This window comes from Cricetulus griseus, chromosome 9 (genome assembly GCF_003668045.3).
Source record: "Cricetulus griseus strain 17A/GY chromosome 9, alternate assembly CriGri-PICRH-1.0, whole genome shotgun sequence".
Classification (NCBI taxonomy): domain Eukaryota; kingdom Metazoa; phylum Chordata; class Mammalia; order Rodentia; family Cricetidae; genus Cricetulus; species Cricetulus griseus.
In genome coordinates this window covers 6,806,319-6,827,864 of record NC_048602.1, presented here as the reverse complement: position 1 = coordinate 6,827,864, position 21,546 = coordinate 6,806,319, and the positions used below count along the sequence as shown (strand labels likewise).

Sequence of the window (21,546 nt, the reverse complement as noted above, 5' to 3'; positions counted from 1 at the left end):
GCCGCCCTGTTTTTTTTTTTTTTTTTTTTTTTTTTTTTTTTTTTTTTTTTTTTCCCCTTGCGGCCCGCAGCAGGTGCTCTTCCCGCTGCCCACGCCGCTGCCAGTGTTCGAGCTGCTGATGGCGCCGGGCTCCGAGCTGCCGGCCGTGTGCATCGGCGTGAGCCCCGGGCACGCGGCGAGGTCGGTGCTCTTCCACACCGTGCGCTTCGGTGCCCTGTCCTGCTGGCTGGACGACTCCAGCACGGGTGAGTGGGCTGCGCCACAGAGACTCGGGGCTGCAGGGAGATGATAAGGGCTGCAGGGGAGAGGAGGGGCTGCAGGGAGATGATAAGGGCTGCAGGGGAGAGGAGGGGCTGCAGGGGAGAGGAGGGCTTGCAGGGGAGGGAGGGGCTGGCAGGGAGAGGAGGGCTGCAGGGGAGGAGGGGCCTGCAGGGGAGAGGAGGGGCTCAGGGGAGGGAGGGGTTGCAGGGAGAGGAGGGGCTGCAGGGAAGGAGGGTGCAGGGAGATGATAAGGGCTGCAGGGGAAAGAAAGCGGGGCTTGCAGGGGAGAGGAGGGGCTGCAGGGAGCAGGAGAGGCTGCGTGGAAGAGGAGGGGTGCAGGGAGATGAATAAGGGCTGGCAGGGGAGAGAGGGGCTGCAGGGGAGAGGAGGGGTTGCAGGGGAGAGGGGGGCGCGTGGGAGAGGAAGGGGCTGTGTGGAAGAAGGAGGGGCTGTGTGGGGGAAGGGAGGGGCTGCAGGGGAGAGGAGGGGTGCGTGGAAGAGGAGGGGTGCAGGGAGATGAATAAGGCTGCAAAGGAGAGAGGGGCTGCAGGGAGAGAGGGGTTGCAGGAGAGGAGGGGCTGCAGGAGAGGAGGGGCTGCAGGGGAGAGGAGGGGTTGCAGGAAGAGGAGAGGCTGCAGGGGAAGAAGGGAGGGGCTGCAGAGAGAGGGGTTGCAGGGGAGAGGAGGGGCGCAGGGAGAGGAGGGCTGCAGGGGAGAGGAGGGGCTGCAGGAGAGGAGGGGTTTGCAGGGGAGAGGAGGGCTGCAGGGGAGAGGAGGGGTTGCAGGGGAAGGAGGGGCTGCCAGGAAGAGGAGGGGCTGCAGGAGAGAGGGGCGCAGGAGAGGAGGGGCTGCAGGGGAGAGGAGGGGCTGCAGGGAGAGGAGGGGCTGAGGAGAGGAGGGCTGCAGGGGAGAGAGGGCTCGTGGGGGGAGGGAGGGGCTGCAGGGAGAGGAGGGGCCTGCAGGGGAGGGGGGGCTGCAGGGGAAGGAGGGCTCAAGGAGAGGAGGGGCTGCGGGAGAGGAGGGGCTGCAGGGAGAGGAGGGGCTGCAGGAGAGGAGGGGCTTGCAGGGAGAGGAGGGGCTGCAGAGAGGAGGGGTTGCAGGGAAGAGGAGGGGCTGCAGGAGAGGAAGGGGTTGCAGGGGAGAGGAGGGGCTTGCAGGAGAGGAGGGGCTGCAGGGAGGAGGAGGGGCTGCAGGAGAGGAGGGGCTTCCTGGCAGGGGAGAGGAGGGCTGCAGGAGAGGAGGGGTTGCAGGGGAGAGGAGGGGGCTGCAGGAGAGAGGGCTGCAGGGGAGGGAGGGGCTGCAGGAGAGGAGGGGCTGCAGGGGAGAGGAGGGCCTGCAGGGGAGAGGAGGGGCTGCAGGGGAGAGGAGGGGCTGCAGGGGAGGGAGGCCGGGTTGTAGGAAGAAAGAGGTGTGCCTGCTGCAGATGAAGGCCCTTGGGCACAAGTTGCAGACTAAGGCAGGGCTGCGAGGATGGGGTTCAGGCTGCAGGGGAGGGGAGGGTCAGCGTGGCTGGCCTGTGTGGCAGGGAGGGGTGCCAGCTGAACAGAGGGCCAGGCCGCTAGTTCTCAAGCCCCTGCCTCTCGCACAGGGCACAAGGGACCAGTGCAGGTGACCCAAGTTAAGGAAGACACGGTGATGGTGTTGATGGACGGTAAGCCCTCCCTCCCTCCCTTCCTGGTCTTCCACCCAGGACTTCCTGTTCAAAACCTTCCCCCACTTCCGCCCAGGCTCTCTGAAGCTAGTGACCCCGGAGGGGGCCCCAGCTCCCGGGCTTCGAAACCCTGAGATCCCCATGACCGAAGCGGTGGAGGCTGTGGGTATGTGCCGGGAGGGGAGGGGTCGGGGCCCAGGGTGAGAACTCTGTGACCGGGAGGGTCACGGGCACCTCTGCTCTCTCGCCAGCTATGGTTGGAGACAAACTCCAGGCCTTCTGGAAGCACGGAGTTCAAGTGTGGGCTCCAGGCTCGGAGCAGGTAGGCCCCCTTCAGTTCACACCACTGCCTGGCCCTCGCCTCAGTCTTCTCATCCTTTAAATGGGCTCACAGAAGCCCTGGGTCGCAGGAGAGGGACTGCTGCTGGGAAGCTTTGGGGCAGTGCCTTACCACCCTTGGTGGGAACAAGCTCCTTTTTTTTGTTGTTTGTTTGTTTTGTTTTTGTTTTTGTTTTTTTGAGACAGGGTTTCTCTGTGTAGCTTTGGAGCCTATCCTGGGCACTCGCTCTGTAGACCAGGCTGGTCTCGAACTCACAGAGATCCTCCTGCCTCTGCCTCCCGAGTGCTGGGATTAAAGGCGTGCGCCACCATCACCACTTTGCCTGACTCTTTACAGCTGCCTATGAGATAAGGCACTATGTGTGTGTCTCTTGGACACAGAGCAGTTAAGTCACGTGCTCAAAGTCACACAGCTTCGCGAGTGGCTCTGGGGTTAGACTTCTCCTTAGGAAGCCACGTTTGTAGGGAGAGAGGAAATCCTACAGCCACATGCATGCTTGCTTTCTCCACAGCTGCTGCAGGAGCTGAGAGACCCCACACTTACCTTCCGTCTGCTCGGCTCCCCCAGGTATGGACAGAGGATGGGGGGGCTGCGGCTGTTTCCTCTTTGGCTTCGAGCACCCTTCCACACTGGTTTGCTAAGTTCCCTCCTGAGGCTCCAGCTCCACGCTGATTCTTGGATCCTTGGCCAACCGCCTGGGGTAGCAGCCCCGAGTCTCTGAATTCCTTTAGCTTACCATTCACGTTGGGAGCGTGGACACCCCAAGGCTCCTTCACTATTGCTGCTGGGAGTCAGTGTCTCACTGGGAGGCCCCGCTTGTGCTCCAGTTCTCGCTTTTATTACCCGGGAGGGCAGGGGGTGCCACACAGGGCACCTGGAGGTCAGAGGACATCTTTGGGAAACGATTCTCTCATTCTACCATGCGGGTCCCAGGGACTGAACCTAGGTCATTAAGTTTGGTGGCAAGCACCTTCGCCTGCTGAGCCATTCACCAGCCCTCTTCAGACTCCTTACTTTTGTGGCTGAGGACAGCCTTGAACCCCAGATCTTCCTGCCTCCACCTCCCAATTGTTGGGATCCTAGGCATGTGCCACCATGCCCGCTTAGTCATCGTCACAGCCCAGAATCGGAACGGCACACTTTCTATTAACTACTTTGAGAATGAAATAATGAATGAACGAATGAATGAATGACTCGGCCTCTCTCTTCTTCAGGCCTGTTGTGGTGGAGACACGGCCCTCGGATGACCCCACCGCCCCTAGCAACCTCTATATCCAGGAATGAGCCTCTGAGAGGGCATGAGACGTGGACCCCTGCAGACTCTAACAGACACCAGTGGTCACGACATGTCCTTATCTTCCAATAAACACGACCTCAGTCTGTTGTCATCTTGCTTTTCTTAGGTAGGGGGGATTTTTGGATGCCCAGTCCCCCCAGATTTAAATGATCCAACACAATGATGCTGGGGTGTAACATAGACTTTTTATTGGTGCCCAGCTACCTGGACAGGAGCTTACAGTGGGAGTGAGTGAGGCACTTGAGGTGGGGGGAGGGCCAGCCGCAGAGCTCAGCTAAGCTGGTCCTCATACTGCTTGCGGAAACAGTCCCCAGCAGGGAAGAAATCCCAGCATCTTTCCTGGTACATCTTCCAGACATAGGACTCCTAGGGTTGGGGACACAAGAGTCCTCTCTCTGAGACCAGTGTATGATACACTCAGGGTGTGACTAGAGTACAGCCTGCTGGAATGGCTTCCCATCAGCCATGTTCCCACCCATTAGCCTCCCTTACCTGACCGGTGTGCTCTGTCTCATCCTTGTTTATCAAATACATCAGGAAAAACCTGAGGGACCGGGGACCACAGGGGAAAGGTAAGAACCATAAGTGTATTGAGGGTTCCTTTTGTTTTCAAATGCTGAGGATGGAACCCAGAGCCCAGTGCATGTTAGGCAGGGGCTCTACCACTGAGCCACGCCCCCAGCCCCTCCCTGGGGGGATTCTGGGCAGGGGCTCTATCACTGAGCCACGCCCCAGCCCCTCACTGGGGGGATTCTAGGCAGGGGCTCTACCACTGAGCCACGCCCCCAGCCCCTCACTGGGGGATTCTAGGCAGGGGCTCTACCACTGAGCCACGCCCCCAGCCCCTCACTGGGGAATTCTAGGCAGGGGCTCTACCACTGAGCACACCCTCAGCCCCTCACTGGGGGATTCTAGGCAGGGGCTCTATCACTGAGCCACGCCCCCTGCCCCTCACTGGGGGATTCTAGTCAGGGGCTCTACCATTGAGCCACACCCCCAGCCCCTCACTGGGGGATTCTAGGCAGGGGCTCTATCACTGAGCCACACCCCCAGCCCCTCACTGGGGGATTCTAGGAGGGGCTCTACCACTGAGCCACATCCCCAGGCCCTCACTAGGTGATTCTAGGCAGGGGCTCTACCACTGAGCCACACCCCCAGGCCCTCACTAGGGGATTCTAGGCAGGGGCTCTATCACTGAGACATGCCCCCAGCCCCTCACTGGGAGATTCTAGGCAGGGGCTCTACCATTGAGCCACGCCCCCAGCCCCTCACTGGGGGATTCTAGGCAGGGGCTCTACCACTGAGCCACCCCCCCAGCCCCTCCCTGGAATATTCTAGGCAGCTGCTCTACTATTGAGTCACGCCCCCAGCCCCTCACTGGGGGATTCTAGACAGGGGCTCTATCACTGAGCCACGCCCCCAGCCCCTCACTGTGGGGATTCTAGGCAGGGGCTCTATCACTGAGACATGCCCCCAGCCCCTCACTGGGGGATTCTAGGCAGGGGCTCTACCACTGAACCACACCCCCAGCCCCTCACTGGGGGATTTTGCTTTATCACTGAGCCACAGTGATACTTACCTGCTGATTGGCTAAGAACCATGGATGCCCACACTCCTTTCCATAACCGGCCCAGGCTCTCTCCCTGCCCTCACTCCCACCCCCCTGAGCACCCACTACTTCTATCCTCACATGTAATTGGCCAGGTTGTGCTCTTCCAGAGTGTGGGTCTCAAAGCCATGTGGGGTCGTATCAAAGTAGTCACTGCCTATCCCGCAGATGAAGCACTTGGTCTGAGGAGAGTGAAAGATGTCAGAGTCAAGGCGTACGTGACATCCCTGGTGTCCCATAACCCCTCAGATGCATCCTGGGACATGACGTACCTCCATGTCTTCCTTCACTTGCTCCTGTTGGTCTCGGAGTTCCCCAAAAGCATCAATAATCAGACCTGGGGTGGCAGGACACAGGTCAGGACCCATGTACACCCAGCACCTCTGGGCCTTGCCTTTCCTGCATGGGTTCCCTAATCTCACCACCCTTCCCAAGCAGAATAGAACCAGGTGGCTATTGGGTACTTCCTATGGGAGGACACTTCAAAGCAATGCATGGCTCCATCTTCACGGTGATCTTAAACACCGGAGCCTTGACTGGCCCAGAGTGCGGACCAGGTTGTCCTCAAGTTTATGCAGGCTTCCAGCCTCTGCTTCCCGAGTGCTGGGATTATGGCCATGTACCACTGTGCACAATGTTTTCTGTCTGTTTGGTTTTTTTGGTTTTTTGAGACAGGGTTTCTCTGTGTAGCTTTGGAGCCTATCCTGGCACTCGCTCTGGAGACCAGGCTGGCCTCGAACTCACAGAGATCCACCTGCCTGTGCCTCCCGAGTGCTGGGATTAAAGGCCTGCGCCACCAACGCCCGCAATGCACAGTGGTTTTAACACCTCCGTTTTTCAGATGGGGAAACTGAGGCTCAAGACACCACCCATCTGAGGTCTCATAGCAGGAAGAGGCTAAGGCAGGGAGGCAGCCAGTCCCCAGATACTGGGCACACCTCACACGCACACACCCAGCCAGCACTCACCCTGGATGATGGCCAGCAGGATGACGATGACGAAGAAGAAGAAGGTGATGTCAAAGACAACCCGGTAGAGTTCATATTCGTCACCCGCTGGGTCCTCAATCTCGTCCCCGATGCCTCCACCAGCCCGAACACCCACATACATGTGGAACAGGTAACACTGGGGAGGAGGGGACAACAGCCACCGTCACGCATCAACGTGACAGGATCTGGACTCACCTAGGAGGCCAACTTCTGGGCACGCCCATGAGGAAGGTTCTAGATTGGGTTAACTGAGGTGGGGAGATCCACCCTGAATGTGGACCCAGTGTGGGCTGGGGTCCCAAAGGAGAAAGCATTGCCTCCCTTGCTTCCTCACTGGAGACTCAAGAGTGACCAGCCACCTCAGGCTCCGGACATCCTGATGGGCTGACTGTGCTCTCAAATCAGGAGCCAAACTCATCCCTTTCTTCCCTAAGTTGCCTTTGTCGGGTATCTGGTCACAGCGGGCAGATATGTGACAAATACCAGGGGGTCAGAGCTGGGGATCTGCCCCGGTTGGTACATCTTGTGCTTGCCTGGCATGCATGAGGCCCGGGAGTCGATTCTCCAGCCCCACATAGCCCAGAGATGGTGGCACATGGCTGTCACCTCAGGTGGTGGCAGGAGGACCTGAAGTTCGAGGTCACCCTTGGCTACACTGGGGATTGGAAAAAGGATGCAGTGACAGAGGCAGAGGGGCCGGCAGAGGCACACTATGCCCTCACAAGCTCAGACGGCCTCAGAGCGGCAACCAGACTGGCTTGGTTCAGGAGGGCGGCGAGTCTCCCAGCTGGAAGCTGAAGGAGGTGCCGTGAGAACGGGTGATGGTAGGGTGTGCGGGTGGTCAAAAAACACACCATCTGGGAGGAAAGGATAAATTTTGTGGGCTGGGTGTGTAACAAGGCCTGGGCTCCAACCTTATCACACACACACACACAACAAAGTATTTTTTGTTTGGTTTTGTTTTTATTTCCAAGATGGCGTTTTTCTGTGTGTAGTCCTGGCTGTCCTGGCACTCGCTCTGTAGACCAGGTTGACCTCAAACTCACAGAGATCCGCCTGCTGCTGCCTCTGGAGTGCTGGGATTAAAGGGGTGCGCCACCACTCCCCAACCACACCTAAGTTTTTATATTTCTTTTGGAGTAGGAGGCTAGAGAATTGCGTCCATGGTTAAGAGCACTGGCTGCTCTTCCAAAGGAACCAGGTTCAATTCCCAGCACCCAACATGGAGGGTCACAAGGATCTGTAACTAAGACATACATGCAGGCAAAACGACATACATGTAAAAGGAGGAGGAGGAGGAGGAGAAGCCGGGCATCGGTGGTGCACAGGAGGCAGAGGCAGGTGGATCTCTGTGAGTTCGAGACCAGCCTGGTCTATATATAGAGCAAGTTCCAGGACAGGATCCAAAACAATACAGAGAAACCGTGTCTCAAAAAAAAGAAAGAAAGAAAGAAAGAAAGAAAGAAAGAAAGAAAGAAAGATTGTTTTTGCTTCCACGAGGAACTGAAATAAAGTTGGTGGCAGGGACTGACCAGTTCTACAGGCTCTGGCCCCAGCAATGGTCTGAGAGAGGAATCCCTCCCTGTAGGAGGCAGCATTTAATCTGGAAGGTAAGATGTCAGGTGAGGGGTAGAAGCTGTCTGGTCAGGGCAGAGAGATGTCAATGCAGAGGACCAGAAATGGAAGGAAACACAGTCCTAAAGGAACTGAAAAAGAACCAGGAAGCCAAAAATCGAAAGCAAAAAGGATTGTGGTTAGGCTCAGGTAGAGCCAGCTCTTCCTTGTTTTTGTAAGCCATGGTGACATGATTCAAAGCCTGCTTCGCTGGGTGTGTGGGTCACCAGAAGGTTCTAAGTAGAGGAGGGGGAGGGGCTTGGTCCATCTGGCACATGGGGCAGACTTCACACTCCCTTTTTCTGTATTCCTAGGAGGGGAGAGAACCCAGTTGTGTTGTCTAAGAGCTCAGGCCAGTGACAGCTCAGAACAGTGACTGGGACCCGTGAGCAAGGGCCCATGAAGCCATCTTCTGGCACAAACCCCAGGAATGATTCTCTCAATTGTGGTCTTGCCTCTAGCACATCAAAGTCAATGTGAGTTATGATTGTCATCGTTGGAAAAAGAGGAATATGCTCTTATGACTGAATGATGGGAGAAAAGAAACCTTTAGCCAGGAGGTGGTGATGCACACCTTTAATCCAAGCACTAGGGAGGCAAAGTCAAGAGGATCTCTGTGAGTTCGAGGCCAACTTGGTCTACAGAGCAAGTTCCAGGACAGCCAGGGCTACACAGAGAAACCCTATCTTGAAAAACAAAAAACAAAACAACAACAAAAAAAGGAAAACCTTTGGAGTAGTCTCCCTATCTATGTAGCTCAGCCTGGCTTTGAACTTGTGCCCCAGTCTCCAGAGTACTGGGATTGCACCAACACATGTTTGTTGAACCAAGGGCCTTGTGCACACTTACGTGTGTTCTTCCACTGACTCACACCTCTGACCTCTAGGCTAAGACTTCCAAGGCTCCTGAGGCGAGGAAGTCCCTCTCAGGCCTACAGATCCCTCTGAGACATCACAGGTGGCCCAGCCAGAGGCAGTAGGTGTGTTGCTCACTCTAGGTCACCACACTCAAGGGGTACAGAGAGCACACTGCCACCTTCCCAACAGTGATACTTCACTGGCGCTAAGGATGGGCCCAGGCCTGCTGGGCCACACAGTTTCACTACCCAGCTATATATAGCCTCATGACCAACAATCCGAAGGCCTTTTGGTGCTTTGAGACAAGGTTTCACTGTGTAGCTCTGGTTGTCAAGGAACTCTCTTATGTAGACCACGCTGGCCTTGAACTCACAGATTCCCTTGCCTCTGCCTCTTGAGTGCTGGGATTCAAGGCAAGTCATGGTTTATAGGTGTTTGGGTTGTTTTTTAGTGTTTTTTTGAGTCAGGGTTTCTCTGTGTAGCTTTGGAACCTATCCTGCTGGAACTCGCTCTGTAGACCAGGCTGGCCTGGAACTCACAAAGACCCGCCTGCCTCTGGCCCCTGGAGTGCTGGGATTAAAGTTGTGCGCCACCACCGCCCAGCCCAGTTTACAGTTTTGACAGCTGAAATTATGCTTGCGGCTGGTCCTACTCACAGCATCTTAGCTGCTCCAGCTGTCTAGCTCTCCCCACACACCCACCACACAGACGGTGTTACTTAACCCCGCCCAGATAGTCCATGGAAGCTTCAGGTTCTGGCTAGTCTTACGTCAACTTGACACAAGCTAGAGACATCTGAAAGGAGGAAAACTCATTTGAGAAAATGCTCCCGTAAGACCTGGCTGTAGGCATTTTCTTAATTAGTGATTGGTGGGGGAGGGCCCAGACCACTGTGGGGGGGGGGCGCCACCTCTGTGCAGATGCTCTTGGTTCTGTAAGAAAGCAGGCTCTCTTATGGCCTCTCCATGGCCGCTGCATCAGCTCCTGCCTCCAGGGTCCGGTCCTGACTGCTCCTGATGATGAACTAACTGTTCTATGGAACCGTGGGTGGAATAAACCCTTTCCTCCCCAGGATGCTTTTGGTCACGGTGTTTCATCCCGGCCATAGTGACCCTACCCAAGACGTCTACTTAGTACCTTTACAGGCGAGCGTGGCCAAGGGGCTCACTCACCGTCATCATGTCGTCACATTTCATGTCAGGCTCGTCCTCGTCTTCGCTCTTGTTGTAGAATTTGCGGAAGAAGTTAAAGGCCACCACCGTGTACAGGTAGACCACTACAGCCAGGAGCCCTACGGTCATCACCAGCTGGGGACAGGCAGGCATGGGTCACCTTGTCGCTCCTTCTACACAGGAACCTCAACTCTCCGCCCCTTTGGATTCTGGGGACACGTCTATGCCCCAGCCGCTTGGCTCCCCCTCTCCCAGAATGCCCTATCCTAGGCCAGGCGCACGCCTTTAACCCCAGCAGCACTCGGGAGGCAGGGGCAGGTGCATCTCTGTGAGTTAGAGAGAAATCCATCTCAAATGACCTCCCAAGAAAGCATACAAACAGCCGGGCGTTGGTGGCGCATGCCTTTAATCCCAGCACTTGGGAGGCAGAGGCAGGTGGATGTCTGTGAGTTCGAGACCAGCCTGGTCTACAAGAGCTAGTTCCAGGACAGCCTGGAACTGTTCCAAACTGGACAGTTCCAAAGCCACAGAGAAACCCTGTCTCGAAAAACCAAAAAAAAAAAAAAAAAAAAAAAAAAAAGCATACAAACAAACCAAAGAATGCCCTAACCTCCTGCCCAGATTGCCAGGCCCTTTGCCCTGCCCCCAATAATGTCTCCCTTGCCCCGCCCCTCGAAGATGACCACGCCCTCTCCTGCCCCTCCCAGGCACCCTATCTTCCCCCGTAGCTCTTGGCCGCCGCCCCTCCCCTTCTGCCACTCCCAGATTTCCCACTCCCAGGTCCCCGCCAGGTCCTCTCCACACCTGCTTTCCGTTGTGGGTCACAGACGAGAGGATGGTGCGCAGCGTCTTGACCCCCATGGCGATGTCCAGAAGGTGGGCAGCGAAGAAGAAGTTATTGTAGTGTCCCAGGAGGGACATCACCATGTACCAGCCCAGATACAGGAAAGACTGAGCATAAAAGGGACGGGGTCAGGAAACATGGAAGGACCACTCAGAGCATGGACAGAGGCCGTCTCTGCCCAGGGGAGTGTCTGCTCCAGAGCGCGAGGGAGCCACAGAGCGGTGGGGACACTACACAAGGACCCTCCACAGTGGATATTCCGGGGACGGGGACCTCAGAGTGACAAGGCACCCTAGGACCAAGGGTACACAAGGGCTTAGGAATCTCTGGAGTCAGGGAGACCTGGAACCCTCCCAAAGCCCTTCAAACAACCGGAACATTGCTATCCTAGGGGCTTTGCGTGGGCTGTCCCCTCATCCGGACATATTTCTCTCCTGCTGCAACCCCCCCTCCACTCGTAGCCCCCCTCACGTTGTCTGTGAAAATGACTCCAAACTTCCAGATCTGGTACTTGACATCGATGGACATGATCCTGAAGGAACAGGGAGGGGCCCGGTCAGATGCCTGGGCGTCAGACAAGAGCCCTGTCCCCTGGCCCGCCCCTGGTTGAGGGTCCCTCTCACCATGTCAGCAGCCCAGGTGGAGGGTCGGGTTTGCGCTCATTGTGGGCTGTGATCTCCAGAGAGGCTAGATCCATACCCAGCAGCTCCGCAATCCGTTCCCGCCCGAAGATGTCCCCGTGTTTGTCCAGAACCTGCAGGAGAAAGTGTCAGGCTGTGAAGACAGGCTGGAGCTGGAGAAGGGGACATTGCCTGTGTAGGGGTTCCAGGGACACTCAACTTTGCATGAGAAATAGGGGGAACATTTTTCCGGGAAGAAGGATGTGGTTTCTGCAGGTCACCGGGAGGATCCAGCAGTAGCGGTAACCAAACTAATGGGGAAACTGTATTGTCTGGGACCCCTGTCCCCTACAGCTGCTGGGTGGTAGAACGCCCTGTCATCCACCGTCCCAACCACACACCAGCGATCTCATCATCCCCACATTTCTACTCCAGGCACTCTGCACGAGCTGTTCCCTCACCTAGACACATTTCCACCTGGCTCACTCCATTTCCTAAGGAACTCCAGGCCTCTCTAATAAAACAGCAACCTTCCCTGGCTAGTGCACACTCCTGCACTTTCTCAATGATTTAGTTTTTTATATACGTGTTGTTGTTTTGAGACAGGGTCTCAACATGCAGCCCTGGCTGTCCTGAAACTCACTCTGTAGACTAGACTGGCCTCAAATGCACAGAGACCCACCTGCCTCTGCCTCCCAAGTGCCATGCTATTTTTTTTTAAGTTTTACACATATGTGTGTGCAGTGCCCATAGGAGCTGTAGGAGGGGCATCTCAGCCACTGAAGCTGGGGTTACAGGCAATTGTGAGCCACCACGTGGGTGCTGAGAACCGAACCCCGGTCCCCTGCAAGAGCAGCCAGGGCTATAACCACTGAGCCATTACTGCAGCCTCTATGATTTTTCCAAATATTTATTGCCAAGGTCTCATTTGGGTTTTCTTCTTTCAAGATTTATTGTTTATTTAGCTGTTATGTGTGTTTGTCTGTATGTGCGCCATATATGTGTGGGTGCCCATCAAATCCAGAAGGGGGTATCAGATCTCCTAGAGCTGGAATTACAGGAAGTGATAAGCTGCAGATATGGTGCTGGGAACTGAACCTGGGTTCTCCAAAAGAGCATCACAAGTTTTTAACTACTAAGCCATCTCTCCAACCCATCTATCGATTCATATACCATCTATCCATCCATCCATCCATCCATCCATCCATCCATCCATCCATATAGTTGCTGGCTTGGGTTTTTTTGGAGATGGGATATCATATAGCACAATTTAGCCATGAACTCACTGTGTAGATAAGGACGACTTCGAATTTATGATCCTCCTGCCTCCACATCCTGAGTACAGGCATGCACCACCATAATTTTATACAGTGCTGGGGACTGAACCCAGGACTTTGTGCGTGCTTGGAAGCACCCTGCCACCTGAGCTACCAAAGACAATTCTTCCCTGTGCTTACCACACTGTTGCTCATCTCCTCTCAGATGCCTGCAGACTGAGTCCTCACCCTGTACCCTTAACTTACAGCTTCTCTTTTGAGAAGGAACTATGCTCATCACTGTGCCCATGTTCCCTAGGGGAAACTTCTCAGAGTGGCACAGCCCCTTGCTCATACAAAACAAGCACTTGGGAAGGCTTGGGGTTGGTGTGCTGGCAGCAAGGGACTTAGTCCAGGAGACCTCCCGCTCCCACGCTGTCCTCTCACCTTCCGCTTGACAAACTTGTCCCAGTAGTTGCTGGGGAAAGACCTATCAAGAGAGAAGTATGGGGAGGTTAGGGTGGTGTGGTGGATTGAATGAGATTGACCCCAGAGGCTCATATATTTGCACGCTTAGTCCCCAGTTTATGAGCTGTCTGTCGGGGAAGGATTAGGCAGTGTGGCCTTGTTGGAGGAGGTAGGTCACTTTGAGGTTTCTAAAGCCCACACCAGGCCCATCCCACGCCCCCATCTCAGCCCCTCAGCCCCCACTGCTTCCTGGGGATCAGGATGTAACTCTCGGCTGCTTCTCCTGCACCATGCCTGCCTGAATGCCACCGTGATCCCCACGATGATAACAGATTTAACCTCTGAAACTATAAGCAAGCCTCCAATTAAATGCTTTCTTTTACAAGAGTTGTCTTGGTCATGGTGTCTTCACAGCAACAGAACATAAAGACAAGTGAGAAGGGTCAGGAGTACTGGCCAGGCCAGAGGACCGAGAAACGAGGCAGAGCTCGATTTAAACTCCTGGGCTCAAAACATCCTCCTGCCTGGAGCTTCCACGTGCAGAGGTACCAGTGTGAGCAATTACACCTGGTCTAGACTCTATTTAACATGTATTATTATTATTATTATTATTTATTACTATTATGTGTGTATGGTTGTTTTGCCTGTATGTGTGTTAGAGGCCAAAAGTAGGGGTCAAGTCTTTTGCAACTGCAGTTACAGGATGGTTGTGGGCCCCCATGTACCTGCTGAGGATCAAACCCAGGTCCTCTGAAAGAGGAGTCAGCGCTCCTAACTGCTGAGCCATCTCTCCAGCCCTCTCCACACTGCTTTTTGAGACAGGGTCTCCCGCTGAATTCCAAGGTCACCAATTGGCTAGACCAGTTAGCCAGTGAGCCCCATCCATCCTTCTACCGTTGCCTCCGAGCTCTGGGATTCTAAGCACCGGGTAGCCACACCCAGATTTTTATGTCGCTGCTTGAGGATCTGAGCTCAGGTCCTCAGGCTGAGCCGTCACCCCCCATCTCATATCCACAGGGGCTTTAATGTGTCCGTTGGATGGAGAGAATGATCGGGCTTAGGGAGAACAAGCCGGGCCATGGGGGTGCAGGCTTTCTCTTTGGAAGTCCAGGCCTGGACTGGAGTGGAAACGCAGCCCTGCTCCCTCTGCCACCCCGAGGCTGGGCTGGGCACTCACGGTGTGTTGAGCACCAGTCGGTCCCACTGTCCCTTCACGTCGTCATCCTCAGGCTGTTCCGTAATGTAGAGGCCATCAAACTCCAGCTTCCGGGCCAGCTCCTTCTCACGCTTAAAGATCACCAGGGGCACCTAGGCATGGAGGGAGGCAGAGGGGACGGCTGGCATTAGGTACAAAAGGAGACATGGTCTCTGCAGAAAGCCACGGGGTCCGCCTAGAGCCTGTGAGTGACACCAAGGGAGCTTTCTTAGAGTTTTCGGGGTAGAAAGATGGAGGCTAGGGGTGGGCGGGGAGGTGCAGGCAGAGGGTGGGTGACATTATTGGGGGAAGCGCAAGCTGGGGGAGCCCCAGTTGTCTGCTGAAGGCTGGGGCTGCGGAGGAGAGGTGTTAACTCAGGCTGTAAGGTGAGTAAGACGGGCAGGTGGCATTGAAGGAGGGCCCAGCAGCAGACACGGCGCTCACAAGAACTGAGCCAAAGAGCTCTGTTCATTCAGCAAACTTTCCAAGATTTACACAAACTTCCAGACACGTGAAACCTATGAGACATGGCTTGAGACATGCCTTGGGGGGCGTGGCAAGCCTTGGTCATATGTCATATGAGAATCCACTCTCCAGTCACATCTGAGACCCCAGAGACACCACAGGTGATAGACAGATCTATGTATCTCTGTCTGTCTGTCTGTCTGTCTCTCCTTTCATTTAAACCGGTCTGGTCTTGAACTTACAGAGATCTGCCTGGCTCTGCCTCTTGAGTGATGCTGGGACTAAAGGTGTGTGCCACTATGCCAGGCCTTATCTTCTTTGTTTTATTTTTTAAAATATAACCCACGAGTCCAAGTAGTGTTTTCCATCTACACACGGGTGTGGGCCCCTCCAATGGAGCATGGGCAACCTACCCCAAGACCACACTCCTGAAGAAAATGGTCTCTCCCGTCCCCTAGCCATCATTAATTGTCAACAGTTATCTGGCTAGGGGGTGAAGGCTTGTATGCCCAAACCCCACTTATTTTGGAGACAGGATCTCCCTCTATAGCCCAGGCTGGCCCAGAACTTGCTATCATCCTGTCCCCTTGGTATTCTAAGCATGCGCTAGATTGGGCCTGACTTCACAGAGATCTATGTGTCTGTGCGAGTGCGTGATAGTAAGTGTATGGAGGTGACCACGGAGGTCAGAAGAGCACACCAGGTCCCCAGTGTGCTCACAACACTGAAGCTGGAGTCACAGCCATGTGTGAGCCACTCTCCGTGGGTGCTGGGATGCAAACACTGGGCCTCTGCAAGAGCAGTGCGTGCTCTTTACTCTTGAGCCATCTCTCCAGCTCCCACTTTGCAGAGATGCTAATTCAAATGACCAACAGGCAGGAAATACCATCCCCCATGGTAAATTTGCCCCCCTCGACGGGGAAAGGAACACAGCTACATATGCATGTAGCCCAGATAAGCCGGGGCTTAGCATGCCAGTCCAGGTCTGCATTAGCAGCTCCTATTTGCCAAAGCACCCTGGCTGAAGACCTCAGTCCTCTATTGGTTGGCTATCTTTACCCATCCTAAAGCCTCCGGTCCCAACCGCTGTCCTTGGTCCCCTCTCGGCAATCACTCTAGCATCTTCCATAGTCCCCGCCCGAGGACCACAGCCACAGGTGGCGTCTCACCTTGAGGCAGTTGTAGCCGATGATGCAGAGAAAGGCCACCAGAGTATGCAGCAGGCTCAAGCACCACAGGGCGGGTTCCATGTAACCTGTGCTTTCCTCCAGGAAGTAGTACACCATGTTTTCATCTTCATCGCCTTCCATCTCCTCGCCGGCCCCGGAGCCCCAGCCAGAGCCACCGCCAGACCCTGCCCCTGACATGTCCCCAGCTCCAGAGCCTTCTATGTCGTCCTCCCCTGGTGGAGAGTCTGAGACCTGAAGCGGGGTTCAAAGGTAAATCAGAGGGGACCCTGGTGGCACCCTGCCTGTGATGCCCAAACTCACCATCAGTAACCAACACCGACACAACGCTTTCTTCTGTCTCCTCGCCTCGATTCTGTCTTCGGAGACAGGGTCTCACTGGGGAGCCCTGGCTAGCCTGGAACTCACTATGTAGACCAGGCTAGGCTCAAACTCAGAGCGATCCACCTGCCTCTGCTTCTCTTTCTTTCTTTCTTTCCTTCCTTCCTTCCTTCCTTTCCATATATATATATATATATTTCGAGACAGGTTTTCTCTGTGTAGCTTTGTAGACCAGGCTGGCCTGGAACTCACAGAGATCCAACGCCTCTGCTTCCCGAGTGCTGGGATCAAAGGCGTGCGCCACCAGTACCTAGCTCTCCTCTGCTTTCTTGAGTGCTGGGGTTAAAGGTGTGCACCACCGCTTCCATCAACACTTTCTTTTTTTGACATAATACCTTGATAGCATAGGCTTGCCTGGGATTTGCGGTATAGCCCAGGCTGGCCTCAAACTAATGACCATCTGTATCAGCCTCCCAAGTACTAAGATTTATGCAGAACTTTCCAGATTCAGAGACTGGTGTGCTTTACATTTCTTTGTTTGTCTGTTTGTTTGAGTCTAGGTCTCATGTAGCCCATACGGCCCTCACAGACTCTCTGTATAGCCAAGAATGGCCTCAAACTCTTGATCCTCCTGTATTGAGACACTTTTTGAGATGTAGTCTCACTATGCAGACCAGGCTGGTCTCGAACTCACGGAGACCTGTCTGCCTCTGCCTCGCAGGTGCTGGGATTCAAGGCATACATCGCCAAGATGGAGCCCGGTTCCCTCTTTCAAGTTCCACGAGTCTCAGGTATAAAGGTGGTTTCTACCCCATTTTGAGGATGAGGAGACCGAGGCACGGAGAAGTTAAGCAGCATCACCTGTCTCTAGCACACCCTATGTGTTGTTATCTAGCTCCCTGGCAGGAACATGAAGCACCCTCTAGCTTCAGGAGACCTGGTTCCTAGCCCTCCCTCTCTGTTCTGTGAGCTGCCCACTTTGTCCTCCGCACACACTTCTCCTTAGCAGGCCTGAAAGCAAAGCAGCCTCGCTGGGCCTGTGGTTGCTGCAGAGGGGACTCTCACACCGGGTACTGCCTGGCAGGTGCCTCTGTGTCTTGTCCTGATTCTGAGTGCACATAGACTCATATGGGCCCAGCCACCTCCCCTCAGCCCCACAGGGTGCCCAGACCCAGCTGTCTAGTCGGAAGGCTCAGTCTGGAATCTCAACCCATCCCTCAGGGGCCCCTGTGGTGTGTTGAGCCTTCTACTTCGCAGCTGGGTGAAGATCTGATCCCCCACCCACCCACCCACCCCCCACCCGAGCCTGGGGCCACAGGATAGACACCTTATAAAACAGCAAGATGAAGTTGATGGCAAATGCCAGGAAGAGGGCCAGGAACCGCAGTGTGTAAAAGTTCCTTGACAAGTAGTTCTAGAAAGAGAGAGGAAGAGAGTCCACAGTGTGGCCTCATCCCTGACCACATCTTACTGCTAACCCAGAGCCCAAGGACTCAGATTGCTGCTCCCACAACCACCTTCTCACGGAGGGCTTGCTGGGTACCAAGAGTTTGGCTGAGAGCTTTATATGCAAGCCTTGTTTGGCTCTCAGTGCCGTTGTCACTGAGAGTCACTTTACAGATGAAGAAACTGAGGCTCAGGGAGGTGCTGTCTTTCTCAAGTTCCTATAGCCAAGGACCTGCGAACCTATTATTTGGGAGAAGGGATCCCAGAGGTGCAACTTGGAACTCCCCTGTTAGGCAGGCTCTCTGCCGCATTCCAACCCTACACCTGGGATTTGAATTCAGGCAGAGTAGAGCCCATACCCCCAGTCCCCTGCCTCACTGCTTCATCGTCTGCATTACTGGAGGTAGAAGATGGCTTCTTCATCGGCCACCTTTTTCTCCCCCATTTCTCTTATCCCAATTCCTCCCAGAGCCTGTCTGCCTCACCCCCAACTCAAGTCAGGACCTGCAGGGACCTTTGAGGGTCCAGACCTCCCAGCCGGGCCTCGGGACAGCTCTGCCCTGTCTTGAGTGGGTTCCTCTCTGAGATGAGCTTGGGGCGGGGAGGTGGGGGTCCTCCCAAGAAGAGAAAGCTTTAGTGTAGCCCTGCTGGGTCCTCACCAAGAATTTCACCCTCTGTACTTCCAGTTCCCCCCAGAATTCTTCCAGGCCTGCACCTCCAGCTTCCTCCTTCTTTGGAGGGGGTGGAGGGGGTGTCTTCTTGGGGGGTTCCGGAGGAGGCTCTGGGACTTCTTCCTTTTCTCCGTTCTCAGTACTGCGGGACACAGAAGGGGACTCGGTGGGCATGCCAGGCCAGGTCTGGATGGTGCTGGGGACCCAGACAACATAGGCCCTGCCCTCATAGTGTGGGTGGGGGCGGGGCTCAGTGGTAGAGCACTTGCTAGCATGTGCCAAGGCCCTGGTTCTATCCCCAGGCCCGGAAAGGAAAGCAGTACAAAGCAAAGCAAAACTTCCGGGTTTACAGTAGTAGGGATTAAAGCTGGGGCCCTGAGCATACGGGGCAAGGGCTCTGTCTCTGAGGAGCACCTGTGTTTGTTTGTTTGTTTGTTTGTTTTTCGAGACAGGGTTTCTCTGTATTGCTTTGGATGTCCTGGAACTCTCTCTGTAGACCAGGCTGGTCTCGAACTTACAGAGATCCGCCTGCCTCTGACCCCCAAGTGCTGGGATTAAATGTGTGCGCCACCAATGCCGGGCAGGCGCATCTGTTTTTCACACATGGTTTTGAGACAGCGTCTCAATAAGTTGCCTAGGATGATCTTGAACTTGCTCTGGCCCAGGCAGGCCTTCAACTTTTGACTCTTCTGCCTTCATCAGATGAGATTACCACACCTCATCAAAATAACTTCACATGTGAGGCATGGGGAAAGACAGAAGGAACCCCGTGCATACAGATCTAAAGCTAAAAGGAATATCCTATCTCTGTAGCCTTTCTTGAAGTCTTTCCTCTGTGCCCAGGTATGGACTAGATGGTGCTGAGGGCAGAGGGCAGAGAGTGACCAGTGCAACTTTGGGCCTTGACCTCTAAAGACTCTCAATCCAGAAGGGTCAAGGGTCTGGCCCCTTCCACTCCGAGACACTCACTCAGCCTTCTCCGGTTCCGGTTCCGGCTCTGGCTCTGGAGGGGGCTCTTCCTCTTCTCCGTCCACCTGGGGAGAGGGCACAGGTCCGAGCCTTCGTGGGGCTCGCCAGCCTCTTTCTAGTCTGTTACTCTCTGGCCTCACTTCTTTCTCCCTGGGTAATCAAAGTATTATCCTTGCTCCCCTCTACCTGGGGAAGGGGCATTGCGAGTCTCATTGTTGAGAGGGGAAATCGAGCCTCAGGGAGATAAAATGCCTGGCTCACAATCCCAGGCAGACGCAGTCTGAATTCAAAGAACTTTGTGTCTGTGGTGGGTTCTCGCTATGTAGCCCAAGCTGGTATTGAACTCCGGATCCTCCCACCTCAGCCTCCCCATTGTGGGAATCACAGGCTTGTGTCAGCATGCTTGCCCAAAGGATGCTCCTGCCCCTCGTGGCTTCTCATCACCTTGACAACCACAGGCAGCAGTCAGAGCGCCAATGTGTGAGGATGTGGGCCGGGCGACCTTTCTCTCAGACTACTCAACTCCCTGCAGCCCTGTGCTTCTCTGAGGACCACGGGCACTGTCTCCGTGGGTCTTTTCAATCTGGTCCCTCCCCGGTTTCCTCTAACTTGGTTCCCTGTAGCCCACAGTACATGTTTCTGTCCCCAATCTTTTGACCTTCTCCTCTTTCAGTTCTGCTTTCTCTGAGGGTTTCCGTCAGCCTGTCCCCCTCTCTCCATGCCCTGGAGCCTGGCAGGCCTCGCTCACCCCCAACTTCCTCTTGAGGATGGGCGAGCCCTCTGGTGTGGGAGGCTCCACGGGCGTTGTGTCACCCATGTCCCCGAGACCACCGGCGCCTTCTGGCCGGAAGGGGCTCCCGTCGGCCACCGCCACCGCCCCGTCGGCACCTCCAGTGCCAGCCTGGTCGGCGGCCGCCTCTTCGTCTCCCGCGCCGTCGGCGGCGTCGCCCTCGCCCTCGCCCTCGCCCTCTCCATCCGCATCACTGCCCGGGCCGCTCGGCTGCTGCCCGTGCACCTCGTCGCCCGTGGGGTCCGGCATGCCGGCCAGGAGCTCGGTCACCGTCACCTTCTTGGCGCTGTCTACCAGCCCGCCGCCGAAGAGCGAGCCCCAGAGCAGCCGGAGCGCCCCGGCCGCCGCCCCGCGCCCGCGCCCCCCGCGCGTGCCACCAGCGCCCAGAGCAGCGCGGCCACCGCCCTGGCCGCCTCCGCGCCGTCAGCCTCCGCAGCCTCCGCACGCGCCGCCGCAGGCTCCGGTAGCTCAGGCCCCGCAGCGCCCGGCTCGCCCCCGCCGCCAGCCATGCCCACACGCCCGCCGCCGCCGCCACGCCCGTCCCGTCGGGGCCCGGCGCGCCCTCCTCCGCCTCCTCCGCGCCCTCGTCGTCGTCCGCCTCCGGCTCGCCCTCGGGCTCCGAGATCTGAGCGGCGATCTGCATCTCGAAGATCGTGTCCTCGCAGAAGCTCACGAACAGCTCCATCTTCTCCGACTCGCCGCCCTCGTTCACCACGTCGAAGATGAACTGGCGCTTGGACTCCTTCACCTGCAGAGATGGAAGCAGACGGGCGGGGCCCGGGCGAGCGGTCCTTGGAGAGACCCGAGCTGTGGGGCTTGGACTCCTGATCCGCCTGCTGAGTTGCGAAGCACCACCCTCCACGCTATTCCTTATTATTGTTTTTGTAAATTCCGTGTAGGGCTGGAATCTGCGGTTGCGGTTGAGCGCACCGGCTACTCTTCCAGGGGACCCCAGGTTCGGTTCTCAGCATCCCTAGGGCGGCTCACAACCATCTGGAACCCCAGTTTAGGGGTTTCAGCGCCCTCCAGGAACATACATGCAGGTGGTAAATGTATTATGTGCAAGCAAAACACTCACACATGAAATAATCTTTAAAAAATAAAATAAAATTACGTGTGTCCGAGTGCACGTGAGTCCAGGGGACCTAGGGTTCTGGGAGAGGGCATAAGGTCTCTAGACCTAGAGTTATAGGTCAGAGGGTTGTGAGCCACCCAACTCTCCGGGTGCTGGAAACCAAACTCGGGTCCCCTGCAAGAGCAGTAAGCCCTAGTAACTGCTATTATCATCACTATTGTTATTTTATCATCACCATTACTTTGTATGTTAGCCTAGAACTCGCTATATAGACCAGGCTGTCCTCAAACTCACAGAGACTGGCCTACCTCTACTTCCCAAATGGTAGGATTTTGGTTGCTCCATCATACCCCACAATTTCTTTTATTTTTATTTAAGGAGTCATGGTGTTGCTGCCTGGGCTGGTTCTGAACTCATGGTTCTCCACTCGGCCTCCAGAGTGTCTGGGTG

General features: G+C 55.6%; 2 protein-coding genes across 2 annotated transcripts in view; one reads left to right on the top strand and one right to left on the bottom strand.

Moving 5' to 3' along the window:
• The window catches only part of Map4k1 (mitogen-activated protein kinase kinase kinase kinase 1), a 28,420-nt gene extending 24,785 nt beyond the window's left edge, over positions 1–3,635 (top strand). The window contains exons 28-32 of the mRNA XM_027430532.2: positions 1,849–1,911; positions 1,988–2,077; positions 2,163–2,233; positions 2,763–2,818; positions 3,466–3,635. Of these exons, the coding sequence (XP_027286333.1) occupies positions 1,849–1,911; positions 1,988–2,077; positions 2,163–2,233; positions 2,763–2,818; positions 3,466–3,535 (350 nt within the window). The 3' untranslated portion in view covers positions 3,536–3,635. The remainder of the gene's footprint in view (positions 1–1,848; positions 1,912–1,987; positions 2,078–2,162; positions 2,234–2,762; positions 2,819–3,465) is intronic.
• A 96-nt stretch (positions 3,636–3,731) lies between these two features.
• Positions 3,732–21,546, bottom strand: part of Ryr1 (ryanodine receptor 1) — a 124,587-nt gene continuing 106,772 nt past the window's right edge. Inside the window, 18 exon segments of the mRNA XM_035449535.1 lie at positions 3,732–3,914; positions 4,041–4,092; positions 5,239–5,339; positions 5,430–5,494; positions 6,126–6,282; positions 9,790–9,924; positions 10,594–10,740; positions 11,105–11,165; positions 11,257–11,387; positions 12,957–12,999; positions 14,155–14,285; positions 15,807–16,058; positions 17,473–17,559; positions 18,251–18,404; positions 19,232–19,296; positions 19,980–20,374; positions 20,377–20,439; positions 20,442–20,769. Coding sequence (XP_035305426.1) covers positions 3,819–3,914; positions 4,041–4,092; positions 5,239–5,339; positions 5,430–5,494; positions 6,126–6,282; positions 9,790–9,924; positions 10,594–10,740; positions 11,105–11,165; positions 11,257–11,387; positions 12,957–12,999; positions 14,155–14,285; positions 15,807–16,058; positions 17,473–17,559; positions 18,251–18,404; positions 19,232–19,296; positions 19,980–20,374; positions 20,377–20,439; positions 20,442–20,769 — 2,463 coding nt within the window. The 3' untranslated portion in view covers positions 3,732–3,818.